Source organism: Podarcis pityusensis, assembly GCF_964106645.2.
Source record: "Podarcis pityusensis genome assembly, chromosome: 2".
NCBI lineage: Eukaryota > Metazoa > Chordata > Lepidosauria > Squamata > Lacertidae > Podarcis > Podarcis pityusensis.
This window is the reverse complement of record NC_138029.1, coordinates 51,349,628-51,377,221: the sequence shown is the minus strand read 5'-3', so window position 1 is coordinate 51,377,221 and position 27,594 is coordinate 51,349,628. Positions and strand designations below refer to the sequence as shown.

At 44.5% G+C, this 27,594-nt stretch overlaps 1 protein-coding gene across 2 annotated transcripts in view; it reads left to right on the top strand.

Annotated features, from left to right (window-relative positions):
- AFAP1L1 (actin filament associated protein 1 like 1) overlaps nt 1-27,594 on the top strand; it is a 70,039-nt gene that overhangs the window by 22,707 nt on the left and 19,738 nt on the right. The window contains exons 2-6 of one of the 2 annotated variants that reach the window (XM_080996050.1): nt 19,748-19,876; nt 22,708-22,791; nt 23,813-23,910; nt 25,738-25,849; nt 26,638-26,691. In XM_080996050.1, the coding sequence (XP_080852176.1) occupies nt 19,748-19,876; nt 22,708-22,791; nt 23,813-23,910; nt 25,738-25,849; nt 26,638-26,691 (477 nt within the window). The remainder of the gene's footprint in view (nt 1-19,747; nt 19,877-22,707; nt 22,792-23,812; nt 23,911-25,737; nt 25,850-26,637; nt 26,692-27,594) is intronic. The other variant, XM_080996051.1, reaches the window with a different exon arrangement.

Sequence of the window (27,594 nt, the reverse complement as noted above, 5' to 3'; positions counted from 1 at the left end):
GCATTGAATTAACTCTGTGCTAAAGCATAAATAATAAAAAAGATTAAAGGTAGATAAATATGTGCTTAACATTGAGAAGTACACCAAATATTGTATTGGTCACAGTGAGTTGGAGCCAAGGAGACAGTATTAGCCTATGCTTAGGTTTTGACTCAATGCAGTAAGCCCCAATACAGTGGCACCTCACGTTAAGTACTTAATTCATTCCGGAGGTCCGTACTTAACCTGAAACTGTTCTTAACCTGAAGCACCACTTTAGCTAATGGGGCCTCCTGCTGCTGCTGTGCCGCCGGAGCACGATTTCTGTTCTCATCCTGAATCAAAATTCTTAACCCGAGGTACTATTTCTGGGTTAGCGGAGTCTGTAACCTGAAGCGCATGTAACCTGAAGCATATGTAACCTGAGGTACCACTGTAATGCTTTGTGCTGCATAAGACATATGATGCATTTACTTCGAATCTTTGCACAGGCTCTTGCCTAATTCTTTGAGGAAATTCAAAGAATTGGCGTTTTCCTTGTATACTTGAGAATATGTTCATTCAGAAGTTTATTTCTAGTTTCAGCTCCCTCCCCACCCCACCCCCCAACAACTTTTAAAACAACCTATTATTGTATCCTCAAAATGAGCAATTCCGTGCACAGAATGTGAAACGTCAAATTAGGCGCATCTACAAAGCGGCCAGAGAGCAAACAAACAAAGATCAGAAATAGCAATGTCTGTACAAACACTCTGTCTCTGTTTATATGATTTGGTAGCACTGTCATTGTATGCAGGAGGCAATTAGGGAGAAGCTGGTCTCTCCCTTCTCTTGGCCTTCAGCCTTAAGTGAGGAAAATTAAGACCCATGTTGGGGTTCTTCCCCGATGTCTTCAGCATTGAGGAAAGCATTATTTGCCCCAGGCTGCTGTAGGCAGGAAAGATAGACCTAAAGCCTCCATCCTTTATAATAAACTGATTGCATCATGCTAATGCTGTCTCTGTATAATAGGAATGGCCACTTCATAGGATTGAAAGGCAAAACTCCTGTGAATTGATATATGAACATTAGAATCAGGCCATTGGTTCTTCTAGTTCAGTATAATTGACAAGGACTGGGAGTTGCCACCCTCCAGACCACCTGTTGAAGGGGCACAAAGAAGGGCCTCAGGTGATGATCGCAGGGTTGGTTCATATGGGGAGAGGCAGACCTTGAGGTATTGCAATCCTGAACCCATTCAAAAATCTTCACTGCAAATGCTGGCAAATTGGGAATTGCATGCAGTTTGTCATGTGCAGTGTTTATTTAAATGGAATGGAAGAGAAGCTAGTTTTGAGGCATGTAGAAGATGAATGTGATAAGGTGATTCCTTTGTCCTAATAAGGACACTCCTTCATAGATGGGAATATAATTTGTGTGGGGTGTTGCTTCAGGGATGCCCAAAGGGGCTGATCATACTTCTGGGTGTCATATTTTACAGTCGTGCTACATAATACTGCCCTTTGAGTACGGAATTTGAATTCTCAACCGTCGGTCTCTCCATGGTCCTATACATTTGGCCGAGGAACGATTCCCTTGGATGGAGACATTTTAAATATAGGCAGGCATGAGATGCCATTCTGTCACATGAGATGACCCATTGATAATGCTGTAGAAATTATTCTGGCCTGATGGGCTGATAAATGGTTTAGGACAAACACCAGCTTGAATATTTATCATTTGGTGGTGCTGGAACAAATTGTTCTTAGTACACACACATGTTCTTTATTTCTCCAGTTGATGCCGAATGCTCATCTTGAACTGTGGAAATTGGAGAGACTTCTGAACTTCAGAGAGCCACACCAGAGTAATTTCATGTAAGCAAGGAGAACTGTGAGGCTTTATTGCCCCAAACTGGGTTGAGGGTGTGTCAAAAGACAACACCACTTTTATAGGAAGAGCATCCTAAAGCAACTCCTGCTTTGAGGGATTTTTTTTCTTTGCTCCCTCTTTTAAGTTAAGCCTTTTCCACTTAGGGGTCTGGCCAAGAACAGTGTCAGAATAATAAGCTGGGGATCAAACAGTTGGTAGGTGTTCTGCTTTCTAAAGGAATGTTTACTTTCTTTGTGATAGTAAGCCATCTTATGGGTTGTTCCCACTCCATTCCTTGGTCTTTTGCATTCTTGAAACCACTTCAGACGTTTGCTTTTGCTCCACAGAAGAAAGCCTGGTCAGTGGTCTTACCTTTCCCCTGCTTAGCAGGGCTGGGGGCACTCAAATTTGGCCCTTCAAGTCACTCTGATCTGGCTCCTGGGTCTCTCTGCAGGCTGCCACCTCCTCCCCAACCACACCTCCTGCTTGGCCCTGCTTTGAGTGTTTTTTGCTTTGCTGCAATGTGTCCTTGAACTCTGGCAATGCTCCCCTGGATGGAGGGACAGAGAGTGTTGTGTGAGCATGCATCAAAACTAGCAAAATGTACAAAGTTCAAATTCACATATATTGATTGCTCTGGCCCCACCTACCACTTGCAGGTGGCCCCCAGGAGGGAATGTGGCCCTTGGGATGAAAAAGATCCCTGTCCTTCTCTTGTTGGTCCTCTCATTTTCCTTCCCCTTCCCTCATTTCACCAGCTGCCAAGCTGCCACCCTCAGTACATTACCTATAACAAGGGCAGCCCATGTGGTGCACTGCAGAGCATATACACCAATGCCCACCAACCCCAACCAGCATAGCCTAATGGTTAGAAATGCTCATATTTGTAGTTCAACAAACTCTGGAGGGCACCATGTTGGCGATCCCCATCCTATGGTAAGCCTCCTGGACCGTGGCTAATATAAGAAGTCTGGCCTTTTGTTTTTACTCTACAGGTTATCAGGATTTATTTTAAGAAACCGTAAATGAAACCAAGCCAGCTAGACAATGGAAACGCAAGACCATCACCACCATCCCCCGCTGCATTTTAATTCCATTCTTTGAAATGACTGGATTTTATGTTCATCTTTCAAGGCTGATTTTGTAGGGTTATCAGAAAGGGAACATTAATCATCCCGATCTTATAGTGATAAAAGCCCCATGAGGCATAGATCTTTTCTTGTTTTACAGTGAGTTCATCATGATGGGAATTCTTTCCTCTCTTCTGCTAATCTGGGCTGAAAAATGAGGCGTGCTGGTCTTTGATCTCTGAGACTGATGCATGGATGGAGCAGGTTAATGCTTCCTTGTGGTAATACTAAGGGGTCAGCAGGTCTGGTTAATTTGTTATGAACTCTTAGTTGCTTTTATGTGTGCGTGTTTGTTAAAGGAGTGGAGCACTAATGTGGCTGGGTTGTGGAGTGGAACTGCCATGCCTATCAGGACAATGGGTTTGTAAACTCTTTTTGTGAACTCTTGCCAGCATATATCGTTCCTAATAATTCTCATCTGATGGCACAACTGCTATGGGAGTATAGGTGTTCAATTGAGTTATACTCAATGGTATTAATGAACATTATTACATGGGGCAGCTTTTCCTATGAAGGAAGCAAGTGTGTAGCTTGGGAGCATTCACTGTTTCAAAGTTCTCATTGGAGGCTCACCTGCCTTCAATGGAAAGGAGTGCTTGTGCCCATCTACGGTGAGTGCCAGAAGTGGCCATTCCTGGACTGGCATATCCTGGCATCAGTCCATGCTTCAATAACCACTCATTTGGACAGCTTAATGTGCTGTACATGGGGCTACCCTTGAAGATGGTCTGAAGGCTGCTGCTAATGCCAGGCTATAACTTGTGATAGTTACACCAAACCTTCAAACTTTGTCAAGCCTGCCTGTTAACCACTGGACCAAATTCAATACCCTTCAACGTGATGCAGCCAAAATCTGGGATACCATCTTCCAAGTCTGAAATCCTGCACAAGTCATGTGACCCATGTGAGATTGCGGACCTGGAAAAAAGCACTTTTATCTGGCACGGCACCTGGAAACGCGTGTTTTGGGGCACTGCACAAGATCGTGGACCCAAAAAAATGCTGCCCAAAAGCACCTGAGAGCAAGGTGCTAAAAATGGCTGCCATGCTCTCATGGGGAAAAATGAGGATGTCCCAGTTTTTCCAGGCCAGTTGTCGGGTATGGTGTTGGTGTGCAAAGTCCAGTATGATGAGGCCCAAATACTTAAGAGGACGTACCTTCCCCAATTCGTGCAGACAGGTATGTTTTACCTATGAAAAATAGTGCTGAGCATCTTGGTCATTGCTTTCTTGCTTTCACTTTCTAGATTGTTAAGCCTGTTTTTCCTGTGGTGACCAGTGTTTGGGCAACTCAAGTAGATGCATGAATTAAGAACAATCACACACTTACAATTTCTATAGAGCTTTCAGTGTGTGTTACGAGACAATGAACTGGTAGACGTGGGTGTAGAGAGGGAGGTATATTTCTAGCTGGAATTCCTGTCAACCTGGGAAACGGCAGGAACAAAGGAACAATTCTGAGAGAGTTGTGTTTCCCCTCAGAAATGATGGCCTCAACTTCAGACTCCTCACTTCCATGGAAAATAAGTTATGAATGGAACTTGTACAAAGCTTTTTGGAACGGTTGCAGTAGTGTTGAAAAGTGATAATGAATGTATGTGGTCCTTGAACTCTGGCTTGTAAGAGAGAAAACTGTGGTCAACATCCATAGTAGGTACCAAGGCTGAAGCACTGAGTGTCTAGGATAGTAGCTGAGATGCTGGCAAAAGATGATGGCAAAGTTAAGGTGTAAGAGATCATTTTGAAGGGAAGGAAATGGAAGACTGACCATCTCCTGCTCTCCTATGTTTAGATTGTTGAGTCCTTAGCATGCTTGTAAAAATTAGGGTAAGCGGACGCATGCTTTGCATGCATAAACTAGCAGGATCCTGGTGTCTCCAGAGGGAAGGAATCAGATAGCAGGTAGAGGGGCCAGGTGAAGAAGAGGACAAGGGCTCCTGCAAGTTTGGTAGGTGGGTAGAAGAGGAAATTTGGCCCATATTTTAACTTGGTCTAAGGTAGCTTCACATGGTGTGTAGAATAGATATGCACTGTTTTCTCCATGCATATGGCCGATTTTGACATCTTGAAAGGTTGCATATCTTTCTACATCATTCATTCTAATAATCTGCCAGGAAAACAGTAGGTGTTGAATTGGTTGCGCTGTAGCCAGTGCATACAAATATCCTGGAGTACATTTTGTGCCTTCAGCATACTATCCCTTAATCAAGTCCTCTCAAGATTCGCTTCCTTTTCTGTTTTTGGATATGTCCATCTATTTATGAGTTTCAAGATGGGGTAGGGAAAAGTGCTCTCTGAAGGCTTGTTTTGTTTACTTCCTCAATAAGTCCTCTACTTTCAGGCAGCTGATTGTCTTGGGGTCTGAGCAACAGGAAGTCTTTGTATTAAGCTACAAACAATGGTTATTCTCTGCCCCCCACCGCCTTTTGGCCTTCACCTGGAACTGGAAGGAAGTGCTTGTAATGAGGAAGGAAGGCAGGGCGTCAGAGGCTCCCACACTTGCAAGTTTCTATATCCAGAAGCCTGCAAATAGAGATGCTAGCTAGATGAAGGTACTATGGATACATGGTTGGGGATGATTACGTACTAGGCCTTTCCCAAACTAATCTTCTGTACTTCCTTCCTCAGATCTGAATTTAGATATGAGAGATCCAAGTCCTCATTATTTTAGGAAAGAAAGAATTTAGGCTGCAATCCTCTATTCACTTACCTGGGAGAAAGCCCCATTAAATGTTATAGAGTTTACTTCTGAGTAGACATGCATAGGGATGCACGGTTTCTCATTAGATTTTCCTGTGCTATGTTTAACAACTTGAATGGAAGGTTGGTCTCTGGTCAGCCAGGTGCCTTCCAGATGTTTTGGACTACAACTCTCACCAGGCTCAGTTAGCTCATTTGTGCTGACTAGGGTTGATTGGAGTTGTAGTCCAAAACATCTGGAGGGCACCAGGCTGGCAAAGTCTGGCTGCTCTAGATAGCATTCCATGCTCAAGCACTGAAACATGTCCTGGTGAAAGGGAAGTGACAAAAACTTCTTGTACCTCTGTGTTTTCCTTGGGTCTTGTGTTATTTGTTGGGTTTTTGGACAGGATAGCATTTGAACATGGAACAAGAAGCATGGCACATCCGACTTCTGCACAAACCACAGCAGGGTCTGCTTTCTGATCTCAAAGTAGGCAAGAGGTAAAGGAGATGCACACCATTTACTGGGTACTAAGCGTAGATTTCCAGTACCGTGGGCTAGAACCATTTCCCAAATGTTTGTTATCTCAGCAGAGTTCAAGATAAAAATGGCCCTAATACTCCCTGTACCCAAACATTAAAAAATACTCACAAATTTAGAGAAATGATCAGCTAGAAGGCTAGCATTAAAAAACCAAACATCCCTTCCGGTTAGGCTATGCCTAGTGTGTGAACGCTTAAAAATAAACACCATATGGCAACCCTAGCAAGTGTGAAATGTTCACTAATACTATAAGTAGGTGAGGGAGTCCACATAACCTGCTCAGTGAACTAAGAAGCTGGGAGGGGGGATCCTTGCATTCACCTGTTCAGATCCCTCCATCTCCTCAATCTACTTTGATGTGGATTTTTCAGTTCCTCTAAAAGGATGCAGAAATGCCTTTTGATGTTTGTTTGATTCCCCCTTTTGAGGGCTTTGTGGCTTCACAGCCACAGCTGATTAAGCTGCTATGGCTAATATTGTTTATTGACATACAATCTTCTTGCATCCTTCACAGAGAGCTTGAGCTGGCTGAGTTCCTGGAACCTTAACTCTTCCGCCAACATCAGACCATGGGGTGATCCCTTTAACATTACTCGGGGGAGAAAAGCCAATGCTCTTTTAGCTCTTCAGCCTAAGGGGGTAGGAGAGAAATCCTCAAAGAGAAGCTTAAGGTGTTACTCATTAGGGAAGTATAGTCTAAGGGCCACTGTACACAAAATTACCGTACTTGGTATACAGACATGCCAACTATGTAAGAAAGTCGTGGGAAAATAAAATTCAACTAAGACACATTAGAGGCTGTTTCCCTTTCACTCATAGTTCTTTGAATCCCACCTGACATACCTATTCAGATGTACAAAATAGTTCTGCTGATTCTGCTTTTCAAGAATACCAGGCATTTGTTTTTATTAAGAAGAATTTATGAACTATTTAATCAAGGAATCTCTCAGTGATGTACAGGTACATAGAATAATGTAAAGCAAATTATCAGTATACAAATAAATTAGCCAAGTTTATATATACAGTGGACACTTGGGTTGCGAACGTGATCCATGCGGGATGCACATTCACAACCCGCAGCATTCACAACCCGCGTCTGCACACGTGCAGGTTGCAATTTGGTGCTTTCTGTGCATGTGCAAAGCGTGATTTAGCGCTTCTGCGCATGCGCAACCGCCGAAACCTGGAAGTAACCCATTTCGGTACTTCCAGGTTTTGGCGGTCCGTAACCTGAAGAAACGCAGCCTGAAGCATCTGTAACCTGAGGTATGACTGTAACTTGTTCACATATATATAACTTTGTGTTTATATATTTTTATTCTAATTATTTATTAAATTTGTATACCACCCTTCATCTGTAGATCTCAGCCAAAGTTCAAAACACCAGTGCACATACATTTGTCTCAGAAATCCTCACAACTACCATGTAAAGTAGGCCAGTACTTTACATTTTGAGTTTTCCCAGGGAAAGGAGTGGGGGGCAAGCGGAAAACTGCTCAAACCAATATTTTCTAGGCACAGGGTAAGCAGAAGTGTAGATGAACCCTTCCTTCCTTCCTTCCTTCCTTCCTTCCTTCCTTCCTCCCTCCCTCCCTCCCTCCCTCCCTCCCTCCCTCCCTCCATCCCTTCCTCCCTCCCTCCCTCCCTTCCTTCCTTCTATCCAAAAGACCTCTGAACACTAGGTAGGAGGAGAGCACTCATTATGCACATGGACTCTCAGTTCAACAGATGGTAGGAAATGATGTTTCTGCCAAAGAGACAAGGCCAGCATGGGGGCCCCCACCCCGCACTTCAGTGATAGAGGGACAAGAGGGGAATGGTGTTCCAGGCTAATAAGCCAAAAAGTTGGAGGAAGGATGTTCCAGTTGACACATTGCCCAAAGAAACAGCATGTGTTACCATATTTGGGCATATCATTGGCAGCAATTATTTAAGTGTGTGTATTTGCAGTAAGCTAGCACAAGTGACATTCAATATCCCTGGTGTAGCTGACACTGTGTATGTTGCCTTAAGCTGCAGTTGTCATGAGCTGCACCCTAATGGCATAATGGAATTGCTTCAAAATATATAGTTGGGAAACTGTTTCTGAATTTCACCCTTCTTTAGAAAGGGGTTGAAACAGGAATAAACCACAAGACTGTTTGTCAGTGTGGTTTTCAGCTAGATGGATTTACATTATACATATTTCACTTTAGAAAACGCCTTGGAGATTGATGGGTTGGAAAGACCCGCTGCTATTAGCGATGGGTGTTTCTCAATGGGATCGTATAGTTATACCCCTTAGAGGTCTAGGCGGGACCAGACCATGTCACTTCCATCCCAGTACCACATCTCTTGCTGCATGACCCAGCTGACCTAGGCAGGATACAAATTCAGATATGTTTAGGAGCTTCAGCATTGAAGAAACTTTTGGGGAACCCAAGATGCTGGAAGAAAAGGGGCTTAAGGTGTCTAGTTAGCTTGCTCCTTGAAGCTGCCACATTGAGACTGAAGCTGAACGAGTTTAAACATTAAGACTTTCCTGTTCTCCTCTCTCTTGGGTGGCCTCTACTCAGCAACCGGGTGCCCCATGTCGGATCACAGGCCTCTTTGATTAGTGGTTCTTTCTCCTCTTTAATTTTTGCATATGCATTTAATGAGGCAGACAGAAGGAAGGAAGGTAAAACAAAGGCGCTTTTAGACTCTGTTGATACCCTAGCCACTCGCATCCCAACTCCCAGAGCTCTCCATCGATGCGGCACTGCATGAGCTCACTGGCTTGCAATTTTTGGTCACAACAAGCCGGCCTTATCAGCCCAAAGACTGGCAATCTGTTTGGGGATATTTTTGTCTCTTTGCCCACTCTGTTGCCTGCTTTATGGTCATCGCTTGATGAGCTTGCAGTTGACCCTTCCCAGTCTGTTGGGACTCTGAAGCTGATGAGCAAATCTGCCCCATTAAGATGCTTGGTAATCTGCTTACTCAGGAATGAGAACGTCTCACATGCCTGGGTCTCTGTGTATCTACAAACTGGGCATTGTGTGGTGCTTGGTCCAAAACATTTGTTTCTGACACCTAGGGATTTAGAAGAGCTAGCTAAGAATAGCACTTCTAGTTTTTAGCACTTTTTAGCATCATGTTGTGGCTAAGAAGAGACTGGCACATGAACCAGATCTCTGATTCAAATGTCCCCTCTGGCATGAACTCTTTATGTGGCATTAGTGAAGTCACTATTATGTACCCCCCCCCTACTCAGCTGCAACTGCAAAATGGAGATGATAGTCCTGATTTACATTGCAAAATTGATTCAGCTGTAATAAACCATAGTTTAGCATTACAGAAAAGAGCATGTTTGAGCCTTGGGTGCAAGCACTTTTCCTCCTCTCCTTCTGACATGGGTGTGAGGAGATTGGAAGCATCTGTTTCTTGGTTTAAACTAACCACTGCTACGCCCAAACCGGGCCAACATATGGTTAGTTTAAAGTATGGGCTGCTGAAACAAGGTAAGATCAAATTGTGGTTTCTGACCCTGGCCTAGGTTCAGTAAACAGGCTGAAGTTCCCAGTTTGGAAGTAGCAATGCTTACAACCTTCTTCTCGTGGCTGCACCAGAGGACTGTGTCCAGGACTGAAGCAGGCCCATTCCTGTTGAGCTACAGGGGTAGCCAACATTGTGCTCTTCCTTGCCATGGGCAGCATACAAAATGGGCATGGATGCTGGGAACTGTCATCCAACAATCTTTGGAGGGCACCTTGTTGGCTGTGCCAAGTGTAGCATTGTATTCAGTCTGGGCCAGATAGTTGTAAGGAATATTGAGGGTGAGGATGTTCATCATCTTTACAGTAGGATGGCTGTTTCAAAAGTGACCTCGCTGCATTCAGTCCAAACACAGCTTTCTTCTCCAGGATCTCTTTTCTGGGGAGAAAAGTGTCCTGCAAGTATGCAGCACAAACCAAGTAGGGGGGGGCACTGGTTGTCTGACTGGCCACCCATGATGTCACACTGAAACCTTCCCCCAATTAAATCCCAAGGGAGCAGAAAAGACTATTTATGTATGCAATCACCGCTGCACAGATGTTATTGGCCCAGAAATGGAAAGAAGATAAAGTCCCTACCAGAGAAGAATGGCAGACCAAGTTGATGGATTATGCCGAAATGGCTAAAATGATCAGAAATCAGGAAGACCAAATTTATAATAAGGAATGGGGGAAATTTATAACTTATCTTAAAAACCATTGTAAACAGTTAAAATCGTTAGTAGGATTGGAATATCACTTGCAGATTAATGGTGAATTTTGGACGCAATGGAGAGGTAAAAGATTTGGGTTATCATAAAAGATGCAGGAGGAAATGATTAACAATAGGATCCACAAAGGGGAGGATGGAAGTCCAAGACATTCCTTGGAATCTGGTTTTTATGTTGTATGTTGGATATGTGACTGTAAAATTTTAATCTGAAAAACCAAATAAATAAATATATATTTTTAAAAAGCAACCTTCCCCCAATCCCCATATGACTTTTTCCGTTTCATCCGCCCCCCCCCTTTTTTAAGTAGGAGGCAAATGAATGAATGAATATACATGTAGCTATTAAAAAAAAAAAAAAAGACCAGGCAACTTGCTTAGAAGCATGAGGTATGGGACAAGGTGAATGGCTGAACCGTTGTTCAGTTTGTTGGTATGTACAGCTGTCATTTCAGTTGCCAAGTCAGGAGGAAGCTGTGCTCACATTACAGTCCACAGAACCACTGTAAGTCCTCTTTTTATACATACAGTATATTCCATCCGACTTCCTCTGAATATAGGGCCAGAGTTGTGGCCCTATGTTGAGGGTGAGTCAGCTAAATCACAGCCCGCCATTATAAACGAGAAATTGGCCTCAAGTTTCTGAGCTTCCATGGGCGCTGGCTGCAATGAGAACTTCTTTGGCATTTCCGCACACTCTGGCACTCATCATGGAGTCCCATTGCGCCAGACATTTAGTCATGCTGGCCACATGACCCAGGAAGTTGTCTGTGGACAAATGCCAGCTCCCTCAGCCTGAAGCAAGATGAGCGCCGCACCCCATAGTCACCTTTGACTGGACTTAACCATCCAGGGGTCCTTTACCTTTCTTTAGCCCAGAAATGGAAGACACTACTGGACTTAAATTTCTCATTGCTATGCAATAATATGTGGACTCTATAGCAGAGAAAATAATTCACAATTAACACGTTTTTAAAGGTAAGGAAGACCTTGAACATTTCTGCACCATCTTGTGGGATTTAATTCCTTATGTGTCAAATTTGGATATACCAAACACTCTTTCCCCCATAAAATCATGAAATTTGGCTTTCATGATGTGCTTTTCTTTTTCTACACTATTTGCTCTCTATTTATTTGAAAAATACGACACCTGTACTGCTTCTGCATTTTGTAGGTTTTGTGGATTATAGTTGGAAAAAGGTTTAACAAATTGATTTGAAGCTTAGCAATGAGCTACATTTGAGGATGGTTCATACCGAATATGGGGCAGATAGAATAAGAAATGGCTTATTTTGAATGAGCTAAATGCTTGACAAGTGACTCTTGGAAATTAACAAGTAGTGTTGCATTTTTTATTCCATTGGCTTTACCGGGTTGATTTTTGAAGGAAAATTTCTGTGCTTGTACTGCATTTTGGGAGAAATTTTGTTGTGTTAGGTCAAGTGGAACACCTAGTAAGTGACATGACCTATAAACTGTTTAAAATGTTTGTTCGTTTTTATGAACAGGGTATTTTTGCAGTCAGTGTGCCCAACACACGTTCATTGTGAACCTGTTCTGAGAATGCTGAGCAAAAGCAAAACACAGAGAGTGAAGTGTTGTGAAGTGACATTTTTTGGCACTGTAAGGGGGCAGAAAATAAATTGGGAAGGGGGGAGAGAAGTTGACAGAGGCATAAAAGTTTATCTTATTCCATTTATATCCCTATTTTCTTCTAAGGATCTCAAGGGTAGCATACATGATTTTCTCCCTCCTTATTTTATCCTCACAACAACCATGTGAGGCAGATTAGACTGAGAGGCGGTGACTGGCCCACGATCACCCAGTGAGCTTCATGGCTGAGTGACTATTTGAGAGGGTTGCCACATGACCCAGTTGGGTGTGTTTAAGTATCTAGCATTTACAGAAGCAAATCACTCTGCTCCCAACCGCCATCCAGCTGCAGTGTGGTGGTGAACACATTCATATTGCCTAAATAAAATGTCTGTTAAGGGTGAGGCTGCAATTTATTAGCATTTTGGAGCTTCAGTAAACATGGAAAGCCCTTAAAAACATTACTTTTTGTGTTAATTGATATAATGTATATGAAGTTCTTTGAACATTCTAAAGGCAGAATAGGTGCTAAATATTGCTGCAGTTAAAGCGCATAATTTCTAACCCAGATCAAGGTTGAATAGTTTATGTTGGTGGTTACTTGCAAGAACTTGGTTGGGAGATGAAAAAGATTAATAAATGATGTCAGCCTTTATTGTGGGTTTATAGTATATGTGTTGAATAGACCTTTGTTCTTGTAGACCTTTCTGAAGGGACCATGCATGTGTATGTGCAGGTCACTCCAGTGTACAACTTGTGGGGTATGTTCAGTGCTGACCTCATGCACTGATGGTACTGCTTGGCAATGAGAGCTTTTAGCCATGCACATTAGGTGCACTTTTTCTGTTAAACCTGCACCCTGGCCAACCAGATTCTGGTGTTCTCCACTCATACCCCTTTCCTTCTCCCCACCTGCTTCTCATTCCAGTATTCCTGAAACCCATTGTTGGTGACACTAAGTGAAACCCTACACTGGAGCTGCCCAGATCCCTTTGCTTTGTATCCACCTAAGCTGAAAATCTCATATTTAGATTGGCCCCGCCGAGGGAGGAGGAAACAGAAGGCTTGTGAAGATAAAAGCGCATCAGCGGAGGTGGCAGGAAAAGGCTTATGATGGTTGCATCCTGAACATGCTGTGAACTGGGATTAGGAACCTGTTCCCAGCAACGGGAGACCTAGAATTTGTGGATACAAATTGTGAGCTGGGGGACAAGACGAAAGCTGAGGGGTACCTGGATATATACAGTGGTACCTCTAGTTATGAACTTAATTCATTTTGGAGGTCCGTTCTTAACTAGAGGTGTGCTTTCGCTCTTGCTGCCGCTTTGCCGCTGGCACGCAATTTTCGTTCTAATCCTAGGGCAAAGTTCTCAACTCAAGGTAACTCTTTGAGGTTAGTGGAGTTTGTAAACTGCAGCATTTGTAACCTGAGGCATTTGTAACTCGAGGTACCACTGGACTTGGTTTTCTTATGAGTATCCACTATTGAGCTATGGTGCTTTGTCCTTTAAATAACACATACAGAGAGAAAGAGCTACTTCCACATGGTAGCATCCCATGCTCAAAGGGAGCACATGACAATGTGGACTATGTGGACTATGTGGACAGGGCCACTCATGCGGGAAAGGTCATTCAGATGTGCATATGAAGCCAGTGGGGGTTTAGATATAGCCTAGCATAGAGGTAGGGGGGTGGGAATACTGAGTAATAATAAATGATTCCCTTTTAGCATGCAAGGTGGAATCCAACATAGTGCTATGGTGAATGTTCCATCAGCACAGGGATTTCTCTTTGTACAATGAAACAGTCTCCTTCTGTCCTCCCCTCCCCTGTGTGCCCCCTAAATCTGTTCCAGGGGTTCTCCTATTCCTCTGGAGCACCTTTGGGGAGGGTGCAGGGTGAGGAGGGGGAACAGTCCCATTGTGGAAGCAGAAATTGTTGCACTGACAGAACTCCTTAGTAGAATACCACCCCTAGCATTTAGCAGTTTGCGATTCCAAATTCCATCAAGGCTTTCTGTTTTAGACCTTGCTAAGGAATGAGATGGGAAAGGCTCTTGACTATTTGGGATTACACAAAAATATGTGCTAAAATAATGAAGAGGGAGGCAGACCGAAAGAAAGGGAGGCATGTGCATTGTCCTTGAACAAAATGAGTCCACCTGTTTCATAGGGGTTGCTGTTCCCCCAAATGTGTTCCAGGGTCTGTTTTTACCTCCCAAGACAGTCCACACTCTGGAAAATACACGTGGGCTCCATTATGAAAAGGCCTGTGTTGTGCCCTCCTTGAGGATAATGGAAAGCTATTCAGCACAACATGGGTGAATAGTTTTGCAGGGTGTGGGTTCACTTGCCGCTCACAAGACATATATTCACAAGAGGACTGAAGTTCTTTTGTTCTTCTGGTGTTTGTATGGAAATGTGCACAGTGTGTCTGAACAACCCACCTTACTCGCCATCCCCATCAGTCAGCACTTTGGAATTCACCTTGCGGCCAATGCTGCTGAGAGCTTGCTCCCTGTGGCAAGAATTTGCCTTATAAAAACCTGGAGCTTTGCAGGGAAGCTACCTGAGTCAGATTGTGACTCACAGCAAAGCTTCTGTGGCTCATGCTTGTTACTGATGCAGAATCTCTGCAGGCTAACTATAGCACTGAAATGAAGGACCTCTTCCTCAGCAGATGGCTGCCAGGGTATCGAGTCAACCTCTGTTCAGCTTCCAGCTGCAAGCTGACTGGCCACATACCCATTGCAAAAAAAAGGAAATAAACAAAATCCATCATCCAAAAATGATGACAAAGAAGGACTCTGATTTGCACAAAAATTGCATTTGCTAACTTATTTCTATAGATGCAAGTGTAGAAATAAATTACTATAACTTAAATAGAACTAAAATACATTTCTCCATTGAGGGGAAGACGGTGACTCATTTGGCTGCTCAATCAGCTGGCCAGCTGCTAACTATTGATGGCCAACTTCATGACCCCTGATCTACCTACTTATAGTTCTTTGTCTTCAAACTGAACTTCAACAAAGGAATTCAATTAGAGGACTGCCATCTGTGCTACTTATCAAATTCTCACTTGGACGGTTTTGCACATAGGAGCAGTGGTGCATTGCTTAGACCTGAATGACTGGATATCTGGGTAAGGCCAAGGCTTTACACGACAAGCAAACTTTCCTCATGAAACTGGCTTCTGTATTGCACAGTGCCCTCAAGTATAAAAAGGGGGCTTGTGTATCCAGACAGTTTTTGGGATGTGCCAGGAAGTTCTGTGGCAACTGCTTATCTCTGACTTGTGGCCACAGTGTATCCCAGAGTGTTTGGAGATGCTCTCCATCCCATAATACATACTAACCCTGTGCCCCACCCCCCATGGTAGAACAATGGCTTCTATTGTCCCCTGGGACACTCAGTAGGCCCTTGGTTGCAATTAGGACCGCATCACATCCTCTTTATGGCAAATGCATGTTATAAATTATGAATCTTGGCTTACAGGAAGCCTTGGGGCTGTGCACTTCCAGTATCCTCGTAATGACACTGAAGAAGGGGATAAAGATAGATTATCAGGATATATCATCCAACTCCAAAGGGTTTGCTCTGTGCTTTGTGGGCCTGGAGGTTGGAAGATTTTAGAGAAACCTGAGTGAGTGATCTTGCCTAATGGCTTGGTGCAGTTCTCTCTTGTTCTTCTCTTTAACTAAATCCAAGCACCTCCTAGCCATCAGGAATTAAAACCAAGCGTTTGCCTCCTGTGCTGGATAGAAATAAAGGCTCGATAGAGTGTTCCAGGAATGAGGAATGAATTATTAGAAAGTGCAATGCTCCCACTTCCACTCAGCCTAAATCAAGCACTTCTAAGTCCCATTAAACTCCACCCATGTTAAGCATGTTTGTGGCTCTACCATGTTGAAATCACTCATTTTGACTGAGTGATGTCCCAATTTTGTAACAATTCTTGCTTCATAAAATGCATGTTGCAATCCCATAAGGTGGGATACGCACCCTGTCTTCTTTACCTTTTTGTAAAAAAAATAAAAAAATAAAAAGAGGACATATGTCTGTCTTTTTCCTCTGGCAGTCAGCAAACAGTTGCCTGCTTGTGGATCTCTGGTGTGGAACAGTGTGTGATGCTTGAGCCTTAAGGCTGCATCAACCCACATGTTCTAAGAATACTGAATGTATCATTGCCTTAATGCCTTGGACAACAAGAACCAAAGAGAGCAGAATTAGGGAAATGGGGCATCTCTTAGGACCTGTCCACACTTCTGCTTGTGCTGTGCCTAGAATGCGGTTTTCCACTTGCCCTGCTCCTTTCCAAGGGAAAACCCACTCTTTAGCGATAGATCAGAGCAAATGGCAATTGCTCTTGCTCTGACTGAGCACTAAAGACCAGTTTTCCTAGAAGGGAAGCAGCGGGACAAGAAAAAGTGTGGATAAGCCCTGGATGAAGATGTCTGTGAGAGCATCTTTTTTTAAATGAAGGTTTTATTTAAGCAGAGAAGGGTCAGCATGACCACAGCCATGGATTGCAAAATTGCTTTTTAAATTAAAATGGCAAAAAAAGGCTTATCAAGATTAGCATCTATTTTCTGCATTAAGAAAATAACAATGGGATGGAATGTGCAAGCTGGGAGTGTGTGAGAAGAACATGCATAAATGCAGGCCAATGTTGTAAGATTCTCCCCTTTGAATAATATAACAAGTGTCTCTGAAACCAGTTCTGTATCCCTGAAAAATTATGCTGCCTCTCCCGACTCTGGCATTTCTTCCCTTCTGGACTCATTTCGCTGCGTACTTGTCTTCCGTGAGTTTGCTAGGAATCTATTTAGCTAATTTGTGAAGCGTTTGGTATAACAAGCATCTGGACAGTGCATGGTGCTGTTCAAATAATCTCAAAGAAACAGATGAGTATCTTGCTGCCGAGCTATTCAAATATTCAGAAGTGGAGGGCCTCATAATGCATCAAGAGTTCATTAGGCAATGAGCCAGCTGCTTAGTAGATTGCATTGCAGTAGATAATATATGTAATACCATCCGTCTGAATAGTGTTGGGGATGTGAGGAGACAAAAGCCACTGAGAAGAGTGCCCTGTTGGCATGAGAGATTGTGCTCTGGAGAAATTACCCAGCTCCTTCCTCAGTAGCTTCTTCCCTGGGGTAGTGATGCAGTGCAGTGGTAAACAGACTTAGCTATGAATCAAGAACTCCCAAGTTTGAATCTCTGCTCTGCACTCACAAGCAAGCAACTTGATCTCAGCTTACTTCCTCACCCCACCCTTCTGCAACAATAACTTACCTTTCAGGGTTCTTGTGAGGATTACAAATAGATGGTGCAAATGAAGGGTTTTGGTGCTATCCAAATGTCTATTATTACCATCATTGTTATCATCTGCTTGCATTCCATGCAGAATTTGGAGCCTTGAGGAGTCACATATAGGAACCTGCAATGGAAAGGACAACCCCAATCCTGTTATTACTCAGTGAATGTTCAGCATCCTGGGAATCTCTGTTTTGTTTTTATGTTTAAGCTTTTGGCCCTTTGGAATTGCAAAGTTAGGCTTGAGATGCCAAAATTTCCACTGACAAGGGCTTTAGTGGCCTGCAACCCCTTGATTCTTTGACTGGCAGAAGCAAATAGTCTGCTTCATTGGTACATTTTATGCAAGCCATTGGTTTTCTTGACTCAGGCAGAATACACTGTATACAAAGCCCTCCTTTTCATAGCAGTTGCTGTCTGTATTGCAGATGGTGACCGTTTTCTCTTTTGGAATGTTATTGCCTGAATTCAGCAGCCTTCCCAAACAAGCTGATTCCCCATCAAAAGGCTGACTTTTAAAAGTGGAAAGGTATTTCTTAACTATGATGGGAGAGATGCACTTTATACCACTTTCTGAGGATGAGGTGACTTCTCTTAAACAACACCCTCGTGTGCAGCTGGGTGTCAAGTTAAAACAAGCTGAGCTGTTTAAGAAATTTAATTGTAGCCTCGTTTTATTCTTTGTCTGAAACTGCTTCCCTCCCCTGCCGCTGCAAAACATTTATAAAACGGTGCTGTTTAATTTTGGGTTAACTGTGTTGTGTGCTGTAGTTTGCATGTTGTTCCCACGGGATGTTCAGAAGAGCAAGTGAGCCCTGGCTGAGTGCATAGTCAGTCATCATTGAGCCAGGGAACATTATTTGGAAGAGCCTTTTAAAAGGAACGTGATAATTAAAGGATGCAAGTTGTCAGAGCAGTGAAGAGGGCAGCACAAGAAAATGTGCCTCTGCATGGAGCTTTGCAGTCTTGCAGAATTATCTTTGGGAGATTGCTTTCCCCCATCCTACATTCAGGGGCTGGCTCTTGAGATTGGAGCATGTAAATGCGATCCTTGAGGAGAGCTAGCTTCTACAAAGCATGCAAAAGCAGTGCTCTTAGGCTGTGGTGACTGCTCTGATGAGGCATTTTACCTCAGTGTGTATGGGAGTGACCCTTCCATGAAAATAGGGAGACCTGAGGCACCTCTTCATATGCACCTACCTTGAGTTGATAGCCCCATAATTCATCAGAATAAAATTATATCCCTGCCTCACCAAATGGAAGCTTCCTGTGTTGAGGTTAAAGTGAGCGTTTACCTCTTCAAAGCACCCTCCACCAGCACAGCAAATATATTGTGTTGTTGTTGGGAGGTCCCCCCCCCCCCCCGCCAGCATTCCACATCCCAAACAGAATCATTACTACATTAATGGTACTTATGCTAGTAACGGTACTAGTACTTGTGGTCACCTAACATAGGACAGAGTGTTAACATACTAATATTGGGTGGAGGGCCTCTGAAAATCAGATGGTTGGGGATCTCTATCAGACCAGTGTTTCTAAACATTTGATTGCTGTGTATGTTCAGTTGCTTTTTTTAAAAAAAGTCCATCTCTGATCTTGTCGTTCCCCCCCCCCCCCACTCACCATTGTTTATATTTGACATAAGATCCTTTTCTGGAGATAGTACCCGTATTTTGATAGGAGTTGCAATGGCTGCAATGGCTGCACCTCATGCTCTGTTCATCCAGCAACCCAGGTCCCTCTTCCCTGCCTGACACAGGGCAAAATCAGAATAAGGTTGACTGAAGCAGGTGGGAGAAGACAAAGAGAATGAGAGAACACCCTGTGGAAATGGAGTAGGAAATGCTTTGGTTGTAGCCTCTCTCAGTGTGCTAAAGGGTATAGGCAGGCACCTTCGCCAGGTGAGGTGGCCATGAGGAACTGGCAATTCTCTTCCCAAGTATCATGGAATTTGTCGCTTCTCCCTCTCCCTGCTCGCCTGGGTACACTTGATCTGGCCCATCTTTTATATTCCATACGGTGTTGATGGAAACAGCAGGAATCTAACTTGGAGTTTGCCAACCCTTTGGAGATACTGGGCACCTTTGGAATTTTGAGAGCGTGCCGCAGCTACTCATCACAAAATGGTAGCATATAACACAAAATGACTGCCACGTCTAAGGGAGCAGAAAAAGAAACAGGAACACAACATCATGTGGGTGTGCTCCCTGCCAGACCCCCGTCAATGGAAAATGAACTTCTACACTACCACGCTCACTTACAGAGAGAAGGTTTTAACTGCCTCTTGTGCTTGGTGGATTTTTTAGTGGACAATTACTGAGATCTTTTCCGGGTGCCATAGGTGGAACGGGTGGGCATGCTGGGGCCCATGGGTGCTGAGCTGGTGACCCCTACCCTAATTCGATTCTCTCCTTTTCTGCCCACAGTTTTGGATCAGCTCCTCCCTGAGCTTAACGTACTGCTCAAGCTCTTGGACCACGAATACTTGAGCTCCACCACAATGGAGAAGAAAACAGCCGTCTCAAATATCTTGCAGAAGCTGCAGCCCCCTGCAGGTCAGAAAGCCCTTGCTGCCATCTCTCACCCCTGCCCATCAGGCTGACCCCTTTTCTTCCTTTATTTGTTCTTTGTGTGATTCCTCAGGCTGAGGCAACCTTAAGGTACATTACATGTCTCCGCCTGCTGCATTGTGGCACGTCCCTGGCTCCTGACATGCCTGCACATGCTTTTGTTTGTGCAGGGTTCCTCTCTTTCAGTGTGAGGGAATGACAAGGGTGGACCACAAAAATTGTCCCGATTGATTTGACTCCAGTAGCGACAGCCACAAGTTGTATAGCCAGCAGGGCCTGTTTCTTCCCCTTTAAAAAAAAAAAAATGTCCCTGCCTTCAGGATTCTAAAGAGGCAAAAAAGTTAAGTTAAGGCTGTGTCATCTCGTACTTATTCATGAAAAATGACTTGAAGACTTTCTCTTAGCATGGAAGGAGATGTTGGTTTAGGGGGCGATTAAGATCTTCCCTAGCTGCTACTCGTCAGCAGTTGCAATAAATACAAAACAAAAGAGCATGTGTGTTTTTTTCCTCATGAAGTAAATGGCAGCTTTGGAGGAATGAGCAGTCTACCTCCAAGGAACCAGCATTGGGATGGGGCAGGAGTAGATTAAACCCTGTTCCCCCAGCGCCACAGTTCTGATCCAAATTGCCTCTGCCCACATTAATGAGTGGTTTTTATGTTTTGTTTTAAAAAATAATAACAACAGCCTTTTCATTGATCTCCCACAACTTATTTGGTTTGGCCCTATAAAGTGAGCTGAGGATATGCCATATGTAGACTCTGCATTTTCACAAGTGGAACCTACATGCCATTGTGCCTCCTTTATATAAACCTGGAGTGGGGATTCTCTGGTCCTCTGGATGTTGTTGGGCTATCACTCCCATCTTCCCTGACCATTGGCCAGTTGGGCTGGGGCTGATGCAAGTTGGAGTCCAGTGATACCTGGAGAGCCACAGGTTCCCCACACCTGATATAAGCAAGCAAAGAGAGAAAGAGAAACTACACTCCCCCATCTCCAAACTAAAGCAGTTTTTCTTTTTCCCCTGCACTTTATCCTTGTTTCATGCTTCCTGCGCCTGCTGTCCTCCACAGCAGCTCCTGGGTCACCCGCTCACGTCTGCTGTGTGTCCCATAGTCATTCTTCATAACGCTGCTGTACTTTGTCCTTTTGTTGCTAGAGGTACATGACTCCCTCTGGTGGAGCGTTCCATTGAGAAGGAGTCCTCCAGCTGACCTTGAGGAGCAGAGAAAAATAGGCATTAAACAATAGCTGGCAAGAGCTGACCATTATGTTCTTTGATATATTTGAGCCCTATGGATTCACCCAAACTTTCTCAATATTTGTGAGAGCTCACTGTGCAGGGCAGGTGAAATGGCAGGCTTCTGAAGATTGAAATGTCCCCACCTCGACTTTTTAGTGTTCCTTATCTTCTACGGCAGCTGTAGCACATTTACCTTTAAGGAAGCCACTGAATAAATTCCATAACAAGAATCCCCAGGAGATGGGGTGGGGGTACCTAACAAGTGCCACATGGAGTGGGTGTGTGGGTGTGTGTATGTATGTATGTCAGATCAGCAGGCACCTGTAGCTCTTAAGCCTGCAGGCAATGTGAATAGTGATATTTGGCCACGCTGTAGCTGGACAGGAATTGCCCTGTGTTTCCTGTGGAAATGTGTGTTTCCAGTAGCCTTCCTGCTGGCTGATTTCTGCTGAGAGATGAGATTTCCATGGGAAGAGCCAAAGGCTTGTATTCTCTCCTTGGGAAGCCTCTCGATTATCCCCTCTGCAAGACCCAGAACACACTGATTCTGTGGGGTAGTCAGCTCTGAAAGAAGAGGATGGCTTCTCCATTTTGCTTTGCCCCTCTCGGACAAGAGTTATTTCGGCTTTTGTTTCTGAATCTTCCTGTGTGGGTGGGGAATAATCCCCACCCCTCTTCTCTCTCTCTCTCTCTATATATATAAGCACTACCAATTTAAGTTGGCTAAAGTTCAGGATGTTAATAGCTGCTTTGAGGGCACTTTCATTGAGCTGGGAACAGAAGTGCAAAATTCATGTGGCACGAGATAGTGCTACAGGGCTTGTAAGATGTGGTTGGTAAATTCAGTCAATAAAACCTCTGTTTTTTGTTCTGGTGAATTTGGCGTTGAATAAGGCTGGGTACATACAATGCTTTTTAAAGCATATCTTAAGAACATTTTTCTCCTCAAAGAATTCTGGGCACAGTAGTCTGTTAAGGGCTGCTGACAATTGTAGCTCTGTGAGGGGTAAACTACAGTGCCCAGAATTCTTTGAGGGAAAGAATGTGCTTTAAAGGTATAGTATGAATGCAGCCCAAAACTACCACTTTTGTTTTTTGTGAGTCAGACCCAGCTTAACAGGAAGGGGTTGAGAACCTGCTTTTTTGCATCATTGGCATTTTGCCTCTAAGCCCAGAGCAGTGGTTTTCAAACTGTTCTGGAGTAACTTGGCGTTCCTTGAAAGCTTACTGGGCTTCCTCCATGAGAAGATCTCTACTGAGATGAGAGCTTTCCTGGAAAGTTTCAATCTTGCTGCTTCTGATTGTCTCCCTAAAAAGGTGCAGCTGTAAAAGAATGTTGATATGTGCAAAGATCTTTCCAGTTTCATGCAGATCAACATTGAGACCCAATAGGCACCTTGCATGAACCGAATGTGCCTTAGAACACTTCTCAGAATCCTCTGTGACATGCAAAAATTCCATGCCAGACATGCTGATCTAGGAAGGATTCCTCGAAGCAAGAGTTCCCACTGGTTTAGCTCATGGTCTGATGCAATCATTCCTGTTGATGGCAATATCCTTTCTGACTTTGCAGGGAAGGAAATGAGCTACATGTACGTGAATACAGCGACCTTGCATAATGGCACTAGCTTTGTGGAGTCACTCTTTGAAGGGTTTGGTACGTACAGTGAACTGTTCCAACCTAATGCTGCTTGCCCAGAGCTTCCCTGCCTTTTATGCCGGTTTGGCCCTCAGCTGTCTGGATTAGCTGGTTACAAGTCCAAGCCCTGCACAACAAGTCTGTGGCCCTTGGCAGTGTCTTGTTCTTTGCATGATTCCCTAAACTTAAGGTGCTTCCCTCCACCTTTCCTCCTAACAATCCTTGCAGGAGAAATCCATAAAGGACGAGAAGGACCCATGAGTAAAAAGCTAAACCTTTGCAGCTGAAGGGGCCCTACCATCCCTCTCTGGTTATCAGCTGTTCTTGAATTCAAAGATACCTGTGATTCAATATCACCCTAGTATTCAGCAACCTGAGGGCTTGTGCAGACATATTTTTCAATATGTCTATTAAGAAGATATCTGTGAAAAATTCACAAAATATATTAATAAGTGGTTGGCATTAAACCCATCCTTACATTTAACATGCACTTAAAAGGGGGGGGGGATAGCAGCCATGGGGTGGGTGGGATCATTAGCAGCAGGCAGGGAATAGTTTTAACTCTTCATAAAATCAAGCACTCATTGGAAGCTAATAATTCCATTGGAAGGAAATCCTCCATTGGCAGCTAGTTTTAGCTAAGTAGGTCTCATCCATTCTAGGACCCCCAAATTATAATTCCCCAAAATGCCTAGATAGACAGAGCATCAGGGTAGAGGGGTCAACTGCACAATTGTATAAACCTCATCCCAGAATGTGGCTGTTCTTCCTGACTTAACACTTTCTCCTTGACCTTGTCCCCTCTTTGAGTCCCTCCCCAAACCTTCTCATTTTCCCCATACCCCATAGTGGTTCAGGAGCAAGGGGATAAACAATTCCACTGCCCTGTACCATTGTGGGCGCAGGTGTTAGCATCTGTAATTCCTTCGGGCAGAGGGAGGGAGGGATGTCCATAGGGGCTCTGTAATGCAACACAGAGATTGCATGTGAGGTTTGATGGTGGCATTGCTCAGTGACTGTCTTCCAACCTTCCTACCAGACTGCAACCTGGGCAATCTTCAGGACATGCAAGAGGATGATGGGGAGGTGAAAGAAGGCATTAACTTGGAACTTTCAAGGAGCCAGCCTGCTAAAACAGTAAGTCCTTGCAACTCTCAGTTTTCCACTGCTGAACCTAGGAAGCTGCCTCATACAGAGTCAGACCATTTGTCCGTCTTGTTCAATATATCTGTGGCCCTAACAGGCTGAAGTTTTCCAGGGTTTCAGGTCAGGGAAACTTTTCCAGCCTTGCCTGTAGGTGCTGGAGAGTGAATTTGAAATATTTTGCATGCAAATCATATGCTCTACTGCTAACCTATTCCACTTTAGGCTCTAATGATGCTGTGACTGGTTATGGCAGAGCACTTGATATCTGGAGAGGAACTACAAAGAACACCTTGCTAAGGTTCTGCAAAATACAGCTTACCATGGAGGAAAGCTGTGTTGACATTCATTTCAGTTTTCCTAATGTTGTTTCCAGTGCTGCGGTTAGCAGGAACAGATCAGTAAGGAAGGGAGACTTACATTTTTGTGCCATCTTCTCCTCCCATATGCATTCCAGGGATAAAAATCCTAGCTGTGCATTTGATCTTTGCCCATCCCCTTTCAGAAATGCACCTGATCTACACTGAGACCTGGGTGCAGTCACTGGAGGACACAAGGTGAGGCTGGAGACCAACAAGAAGTTTTCTTCTTGTTGTTTTTTCTGGAGAGCTGAAGGCAGTCTGAAAGAGGCATTGCCACTTGTGGTATGTTCCCTCATCCCACTCTTGCCTCCGAGGAACAGATTTGTCAGCATCTTGTATTGTTTTAAACAAACCTGTTTGGCCAGAAGCAATAGTGGGACAAAAGAAGTGTGTCTGTGCAACAACTGCACGGTGAGAAGGGCAGCCTCTGTCAAACCACTTCTAACTTTTTTAAAAAGGGAATTGTCTGTCTCCAGTCTAAGAGAAGGCTTGGTGGCAATTTGCCATGTCTGGGAGAGAGGAGGTGGCAGAGAAACACAGAAGTTGCCCATCCGTTGTCCGAATGGGAGTGGTTCTCTGAAAGCAAGCCATGCATAGGGTTGTTTCCAACAAAGTGCTACTCGGAGTAAACCCATAGAAATCAATGGGTTTAGTCATGTCTAGTAATTTCAGTGGACCTATTACAATTATGGCTAATGTTGGACACAATCCATAATTATATTCCTGTGCTCCCAGGTCAGTGCTCTTAAGTCAGGAATAGGCAGAAGGTAGCAACAGAAACACCTGGTGTGTTTTTTTATTTTACTTATTTATTAAATTTGTATACCTCCCTTCATCTGATGATCTCAGGGTGATTCACAAAATAAAAACACAAAATATATAATTTCCAATAGATCAGCAAGGATTTCTGACTTTCAGTTGTTTAACAAGAAAATGACTCCCATTCCCTCAAATAGACTGCTGAAATAAAGTAAGCTCAGGGTAACTGGGAACGGGTGCTTGTGTAGAAGCATGTTGTGCTCAGCTCAGTTTTGATACTAAAAACAGATCCCCCTTCTCAGCAGCTGTTCATTCTAATTCTACATGTCTTTGGCACCTGGCTCAAGTCGGTAGATCTTGGGATTCCAGTAAAATGCAGAGCAGATCGTGCAAGCCTGTCCCTGCTCTGAGTCACAGACAGACCCATCACAAAGAACCACAGTGAAGGCTGTGCTTTGGGGAGGACAAGGCTGTGTTCTACCTTTGCTGTTAGAGGCAGTGTGCCTCACAAATGCCAGCTGTTAGGAATCACAAGAGAGGAGAGCGTTGCAGCACTTGGGTTCTGCTTGTGGGATTCCCATAGGCATCCAATTTGTCTGTGTGAGAACAGAATACTGGACCGCATGGGCATACCCAGTTGCCAGATTTATAACACCACAGACCTCTCCAGGTCATCCATGCTACCTCTTCCCTCTCACAGGTATCTGGGGAGCCACCTCCACCATTGCCCACCACTCCTCCTCCGGAAGATTATTATGAGGAAGCCCTGCCACTGGGCCCAGGCAAAGCCCCCGAGTACATCACATCCCACAGTAAGTCTAATTGGGAGCTGGAGAGAGAGAGAGAAAGCCAGCCAGCTGTCTGGGTCCTGGCATGGCTTTGTGTGCTGGCACTCCCATATCGACCTAGGAAAACAAAGGCTCCTCCCAGGTGTCTGACAAGTGACAGGCTTATAATTTATAGGCCCCAGGGAGGGAAATGGCACTGGGGAGGGGGGCTGGGCTGTCACACTCCCTTTTCCTGCTTCCCTGCCCTCTCCACCCCCAGACTCTCAGATGTCACAAGCAGTTGTTTGCTCAGACTTGCCTGGAAATGTGTCACTAAACCCTGAGTGGCAGGAATGTGAAAGGCCTGAGCGATCTCTCTCTCCGCCTGTTAGGTTAGAGAAAAGCAGAGAAATCAACTTAGCACTTGCTCTTGTTTCCCTTGCCTCTGATAGAAGACTGAGCCAGGGGCAGATTGACTATGAAACTAATGAAGCTTCAGGATTTCTCATCCTGGAGGGCTCCCAGAAGCAACTTTAGCCCACCTTACTGAAAAGCTTTGGGTCTAGTAGACCCAATTTTTGAGCTGCATGACTCAAATGAATTATTTTTTTGCTGCATATTATTTCAGCAACCCCACATACAGTGGTACCTCTGGATGCGAACGGGATCCATTCCGGAGCCCCATTCACATCCCAAAGCAAACGCAACCCGCGCCTGCGCATCTGCGCGTGCGTCGCAATTCGCCGCTTCCACGCATGCATGTGAAGTCATTTTGACCATCTGTGCATGCGCAAGCAGCGAAACCCGGAAGTAAAGCGCTCCATTACTTCCAGGTCGCCGCAGCGCACAACCCGAAAATACTCATCCCGAAGCTACTTCAACCCGAGGTATGAATGTATGTTGTAAAGGTGTGGGGATCTGTGGTGGAACAACCTCATTAAAGAAGATAGCAGTGGTTGCCCAGACCTTGTTGCTGGTTGCAAATGAGCCCCCATAACAGTTCAAGCTTCAGGGCCCCCAAAATGTAGACCCGCCACTGCACTGGGCCCTGAGTTATGTTCCCAAAGCATGGGCAGAAAATTAGGAGATTTCTTGTGTGCCTCGTTGCATCAAAGCCACCAGCAATGTCAGGAATGGGTGAGGCCTGCCATGCAGGACTCTGAGAGAAAAAATGCCCCTGGCAAAGTCCAGAAGAAACCAAGAAGGCAATGGCGGGGAGGGGAGGGAAGTTCTTTCTTTAGGAGTGTTTTGTGCCCCGGTGGGATGTAAGGAAAAACCAGGCTGAAGGGACTAGAACTGAGTTCTCATTCGCCCTGTGTGTGGATGAGGGATATGTGTTGGAGGGTGTGTCAGGAAGCAGAGCACTTTTTCCAAGCAGAAGCCATTAAATGGATCATTCAGCACCCAGTACGTGATGCCCATTCTTCTGTGGGTGGGGCTCTGGTGTCTGGTGGCCATTTGGGAAATGGCGGAGGAGAGCCACGGACACGGCTTCCAGTCTTTCCCCCCAGAGTCCTGTTGCCTCCTAATCCCATTGCCTGCCTTTTTTCTATCTTCATTGGAGGTAAAGGCTGTCCTGTGTAAACTTCTTGAAGTTGATCGGCTTATTTCAGCACTGCCTTCCAATAAAATCTTCCTCACTGCCTTTGTGCTACAGAAGGAACAGACACAGTGGAAACCTCTGGGGCTCATCCACACTTGCATTTGTCCCATGATTTCAAGGCACGGGTCCAAGAAGTATTTCTTTTATCTCACCACTTCCCCCAGGAAAACCTGCTGTTTAGCACTGA